The sequence below is a fragment of the Parus major genome, chromosome 1, assembly GCF_001522545.3.
Source record: "Parus major isolate Abel chromosome 1, Parus_major1.1, whole genome shotgun sequence".
NCBI classification, from domain to species: Eukaryota; Metazoa; Chordata; class Aves; order Passeriformes; family Paridae; genus Parus; species Parus major.
Genome location: NC_031768.1, coordinates 3648041 through 3654100, shown reverse-complemented (window position 1 = coordinate 3654100; position 6060 = coordinate 3648041). Strand labels below are relative to the sequence as shown.

Here is a 6060-nt window from a genome sequence, read left to right as displayed (position 1 = left end):
TTCTTCTCCTTCCTTCTTCTCCTTCCTTCTTCTCCTTCCTTCTTCTCCTTCCTTCTTCTCCTTCCTTCTTCTCCTTCCTTCTTCTCCTTCCTTCTCCTTCTCCCCTTAGCCCATCTTTTCCTCATTTGCCCATCCCAGTTCTTGCTGGTGGCTCTTTTGCTGTCTCCATCCCTGGGATCAGACATGCTCTGATGAGGGGAGCACATCAGACAATGTTTGGCAGTGCAAACGCTCTTCTCTCACCGTTAATCCTCCTGGCAGCCCAGCAGTAACTCACCCTAAGGCAGCCTGATGAAACTTTCCAGAGATTTTCTGATGCCTCACACTGGTTCCTTTCATTAAATCTTTTGTCCAGAAAACTAAATGGAAAGGTGTTCCAGAAAATACAATGATTTCATGTTCAGCTTCAGCGTCACAACTTTTTATTAAGGGCAGGAAAGATTTGGAGTGGAATATACAGAGACCTGCATAAGCCAAACCCAAAATCCTGGATCTAAGCATCCTGAAGGGTGTGGAAGTTAAAGAGGAAAAAAGCATTCACACTGCCAAACTCCATGCACCAAACAGGTGCCTCATTCCTCAGAAGAACAGATATTTCCACTGTAATTTTCTAAGTAGAGGATTATTCAGTAGGACTAATTCCAGTGCACCTAAAAGATCCTGGCCTGAAGTGAGTTTAAGCACTTCTTGGCATGGGAAATAAATTAATTGGAATCCTAACAGAGCTTAGAAGTGGAAACCTTCTATCTCTTCTCTTGGACCTTTTCTGGATAAAATTATGACACAAGATATTCCACCCTCCTCTAATAAAATCTGGAAGTCTGGGATATTTTTAAGTGGCTGCCAAGCCCTCCATGTCATTATTGCTATGAGGCCATATCACCTCATTAATTCCTTTCTCTTTTTTTCATTTGTTTTTACATGAGAGGAAACTTTTCTTTGTAAAAGCAATGGTGCAGCATTTTCCACTGCTGCTGGAAAAGCCAGTCATGGCCTCCTGTGACTTCTCTGTTGGTGTTCAGCTAAAGACATCAGCCCAAAATTTCTTCTGCAGTCTTGAAATCTCCAATGGGGCAAAATAAGTGTTACTCAGGGAGTGAAGCACTCATCCTGGATGGAATGAGTTGATGCTTTTGATTTCTTGTAATGTTTGATACTGATTTTAGACACCAGAGGTCAGACACTGCTGCTGAGCAGCAAAGGAAATGGGAACAACTCGAGCAAATAATTGGAAATGAGCTTTCAAGAAATGAGCTTCCCTTTCAATGTGATCATATTTATGGGTTTTATCTAGCATTCCCCACCCCCCTTTTCTGAAAGCTTACTTCAGAAAAAGATGCTGCTCCTTTTGGAATTCCTCCTGGTAGAAAAACAAGCCAAGAAGAAATGTCCAATTTTTAAAAATACATTCTGGTTTTGTCCCTTACTTTTTCCATTTTATAGTTTCTAATAAGCTGCTCATCCTCTTCACCTGGAGACTTGATTTAATAAACCATTAAAAATTAAAGCAGCTCTTCCAATTCTTTTCCCTGCTGTGATCAAAATGCAGTTTGAAAATCTTCTCAATTTGGAGCAAGAGGGAAGCGTGTGTGACAAATTCCCTCTCTGCTCATGTGCTGCAAGTGCAATGTGAGAAAAGTACAGCTGAAACAAGGAATTTGCTGTCTGAACAAGGCTAAAACATGACACAGCACCTTGGCTGGCAGCAGTGCCCCAACCTTGAGCAGACCCTGGGAGGACACAGACCCCAGAGCCCCCATCCCAGGGAAGCTTCCTGCAGCTGGGAATTTGTTCTGGGTGTCTGTCAGATGTGGCATCTGGGCTGCCTGTCACACAGGAGGATGCACATTTCTCTCTTGTGTCTTTTTATTTTTATTTTTTTTTTAAAAAAATGCATTCCTGTGCACAGCAAGCTGTTTGTGTGTCACAGAAGGCTTTGCAGCAGTGCTGTGCTTCCAGCTCTCTGGAATTCAGAGCCAGGCAAAAGCTGCAGCAGGAAAGAAGGGAAAATAGTACAAAATCCCTCTGCCAGCCCCACTCTGCAGGAATCCAGAGAGATTTTCTTCCTCTCCTTCCTCTCCCTGGACACCAAGCTTCCTGACCATTGGCACGAGAGGCACAGACAGCATCTGGCAAACTTTACCTTTATTCTAAAATGATTAAGCAGAAATCCAGTCAGGTGCATGTTCAGTACTCCTTGGAGCAGAGCTCCACTTGGGCTTGTTCAGCTGATGAGGGTGACTGGGCTCTGTGATGAAAAATTGCCCTTGATGACCCCTTAATGCACTTTTTTTTTCTAGTGGTAAAGATCTTCAATTTTATCTTTTTGACTAAGAAGGAAAATTCACAGAATAGTAAATGTTCCCCTTGGGAAACTGGCAGGATTTGATAGAAATGGTGCACTTAATATGAGGCCAGTTCAGAGTAAATTCACGTGTGGATGTGTTTTGGCTGGCACAGATCTACATTTTAGGTGGGATATCTATATGAGCAGCAGTCAGGAATTGTGTTTATTTTGATTTTTCTAAGTGCAACCAGCAATGGAATAGTCTTGTGTTGTGCAGAATTAAAACCTTATTACAGAACAAGGCTCAGATTTCTGATTTATTTGCGATCTCACTCTTAAGTGCACCACAGTCTGTGCATTTGCTTCCCTGCTGCTCAGTACTGTGAAGAAAAATGGTGATAATCTCTCTGCTTATGAAAAGGAGAATGAGAAAGTTCCTGGAGCTCCTCCCCATTATCTGGCACATCTAAATGCTGTTTCCCAGCCCTGTCGTATCAGGATAATTGCCTGCTCTGCTTTAGCATTTCACTTGCACTGTCAGGAATACAAAGTGTTCTCCTCCACATGAAAGCAGGATGCTATTTCCGTGTTTTTCAAAGCCTTGCTAGCTGGAGAATGAGGCCATCTTTGATCTTAAATTTGCCACATCTGCTCTCTGGAAGGCTGCAAAGTTGTTTAGAAGCAGTCCTCAGCTTCTCACAGTGCTCAGCCCAGGTTGTCCTCTGGGTTCTCACCATAGCTTTACCCCTGGTGACCATGGGGGGGAAAAGGGGGATCTATGGCATTGTGCAAATTCAGTTTGTCTTTCTGGGAGCTGTGGGAGTCAGTGTGATAGATAAAGGTCCAGGGAGAATTCAGTAAGACAGCTCAGGTCTCCTGGTACTGCTGGCTTATATTGACTGAAGCCATTGGCAATGAGGGAAAATACCTTGAGTTTGCTTGGCAAAACTCAGGATTTTCCTCTTCAGGATGAGGCAGGCACCACATTCCCCAGCCACAACTTCTTCAGATGCCCAAGGAACCCAGATGAGTAAGAAATGCTTCAGTTAATGCTGAGAGAACTCATATGGGTTTGATCAATGACTTTGCCCTCTGGACAGAGGACAGTGGGGGGGTCTGTGGAGCACCAGGTGAGATTCTGCAGGATTCCTGCCAAGGAAATGTGAACACTTCCACACAAACAGTGGAATGACACAGCTTTCACAGGCACAACCCAGCAGTGCAGCAAAAAAGAGGGTTAATAAACAAGTATACAGAATAATGTTTGCAGCACTGCAAAAACTGCTGCCTGGTTCCAACCCAGTGAGGTGGAGGTTGGGTTGAAAGTTTTATTGTCTGGCTTCCTGACTCTTACTGGCCCCTCTTTCTGCTGGTCTCACACCAGACATCAACACAGCAGTGACAAGGAATGTTTCCCACATAGCCCCAATGACTGGAAAGTGCCAGATGAATTCTGAGTTAATCCCTCAACAATCACAGCCATGACCAATTACCATCAGAACCTGTCCCTATAGATCACACCCTAATTTAACAATAAATTGCATTAACCTCATCCATCTATTTGCAGTGATTTCCAGAAAACGTTGCTATCCATAAAGGAATCCTCCTGTGGGTTAGGTAATTACCCTGGAGAGCCAGCTTTCACTCCTCAGCAGCAGGAGCAAATAGCATTCCTAATGAGCTGGGTATAAATAACAAGTTGGATGCTGTCAAGCATCAATATTTACTCTGCATTGGATAGAGCTGCTAACTGAATTAGCCCCTTTGCAGCGAGGGGCTGGGTTTGCATGCAATTATCATGACGTTCTCACTTGATGCCTAATTAGCTCTCTCAGCACACTATAAATAGAAAATGCACATCCAGAGATGTTGCACTGAGTGGTGCCTGTCAGTTTTCTCACATCTTCCAGGACCACCTATGTAGATATAAAATTGAGGGTCTCCTCACATTATTTTTACACAAAAGAGGAGCAGATTTAGATGCCAGGCTGGCTGACTTCTCTTTATGGGCAAAGTTCTGTAGCAGCATAATATCTGCTTGCTGAATTGAGGTAAAACAGAGATTCAGAATTTATCTACAATTATCAGCTTGCTGGACAAGGGATTTTGTACCTCTGCTGCACAATAACTGTTTTCTGTGAAAGTAAAGAAAGCTGATCAAGCATTGCAGTGATGATAGCACTAGAAATTGTAACATTTTGGTAGTTTTACTTGAAATCAGACAAAATTATCAGATTCCTCACAAAGCTGTACTTCTGTAGAACAAAGTACAGAAAACTGTTTCATTTGGTCTTCAATGTAGCAATTCTCAATACAACATATCTATTTTAATATTTTGACATAAGTATTGACCACACACAGTGTTAAAATATATTTATTTATTTTCACAGTTTTTAAATTTTTTTTTTTTTTTTATTTTGACACAAGGTGTGTTTTTCAGGAAATGTTAAACCCATTTATTCTGATGTTAAATGTAGCCTTTGTTTTGTTGTAAGTACAAGCTTATGTGTAATGTTACATTCCAGCATGCCAGGAAAAAAAAAACCCTAGCAATTTTGCACATTAGTGAAAGAGTGTTTCCAAAGCTGGAGAGCATCATACAGTGTAATGTGTGTTTGAAAAACAGCATATGCTCATGAAATGAAAACCTTTCCCAAAATGCAAGGCTGCAAAGGGATGTAGTTAAGATTACACAGCAAGATTTTAACATTTCTGAGCTGAAGCTCTTTCCACGTGGTTCTAAGACAGGAGGTTTGGAGTTTTTTAGCTTTATATCTGTGATAATTTTGATGGTTTATATAGATAAGTGCTGTAGTTAGAGAAATAGATATGCTGCAGTGCCAGAGAGAGGTGTGAGCTGCTGAGGGCAGGGCAGGGGACAGGATTCTGTGTGGGGAAGTGTCTGCTCACACATTGTGGCACTTGCTGGCCTTGGGTCACATCAGGCAGTGCTTGTTTGTACTTCATTAAATTCACAGCTCTACTCTGGATGTCCATTAAACTGTCCACATGTGTATTATTTATAACACTTCAGCATGGGTTGTGTGTTCAAAGCTGGCCATTTATATAATCATGTGTTGTTTGGCAATTTCTGTGACCATGGACAAGATATTTTCATGTGTGTGTTTGGATTCAAACTGAAAGGGGAAAATTAAATGGGATGTAGGGAAGAAGTTTTTTGCTGACACAGGTTTCTCAGTGGATGCCCCATCCTTGGAAGTGTCCAGGATGGATGGAACTCTGAGCAACCTGGTCTAGTGGAAGGTGTCTCTGCCCATGGCAGGGTTTTGGAAGATATTTAAGTTGCCTTCCAACCCAAATAATTTTTGTGTTCATTCTATGATTTTATGCAGGGGATACTTCACAAAAGTTTGATCATCAGTGGCAGGGATCTTCTAAAGAAGAGTTTTTCCCCTCTTAAGGGTGGGGTCACAGCCCCCAAAGCTCCTCCCTGACATGAGCTCCCTCACACAGAGCATCCATCTCAGTCCATGGGGGCTCAGCCACCAAAGCAACACACTCCCCTTTTCCTCTTAACTCCTCTGTTACACTGGGATGATTGAACATCTGCCTTGGGCCACTCTAACACACTTTGCTTTTCCAGTTCCAGGTCCTCCCGCTGGAGTTAAAGCAGCTGCTGCCTCGGCCTCCACGGTTTTTGTGTCCTGGCTGCCTCCCCTGAAGCTGAACGGCATCATCCGGAAATACACGGTGTTCTGCTCACACCCCTACCCCACAGTAAGTGCCACAGCCCCTCTGGGTAGGGCTGACAC

The 6060-nt window shown here is 42.9% G+C and overlaps 1 protein-coding gene across 1 annotated transcript in view; it reads left to right on the top strand.

The window, feature by feature from the left end:
* The window catches only part of DSCAM (DS cell adhesion molecule), a 439426-nt gene that overhangs the window by 360401 nt on the left and 72965 nt on the right, over positions 1 to 6060 (top strand). Inside the window, exon 20 of the mRNA XM_015625504.2 lies at positions 5892 to 6025. Within this exon, the coding sequence (XP_015480990.1) occupies positions 5892 to 6025 (134 nt within the window). The remainder of the gene's footprint in view (positions 1 to 5891; positions 6026 to 6060) is intronic.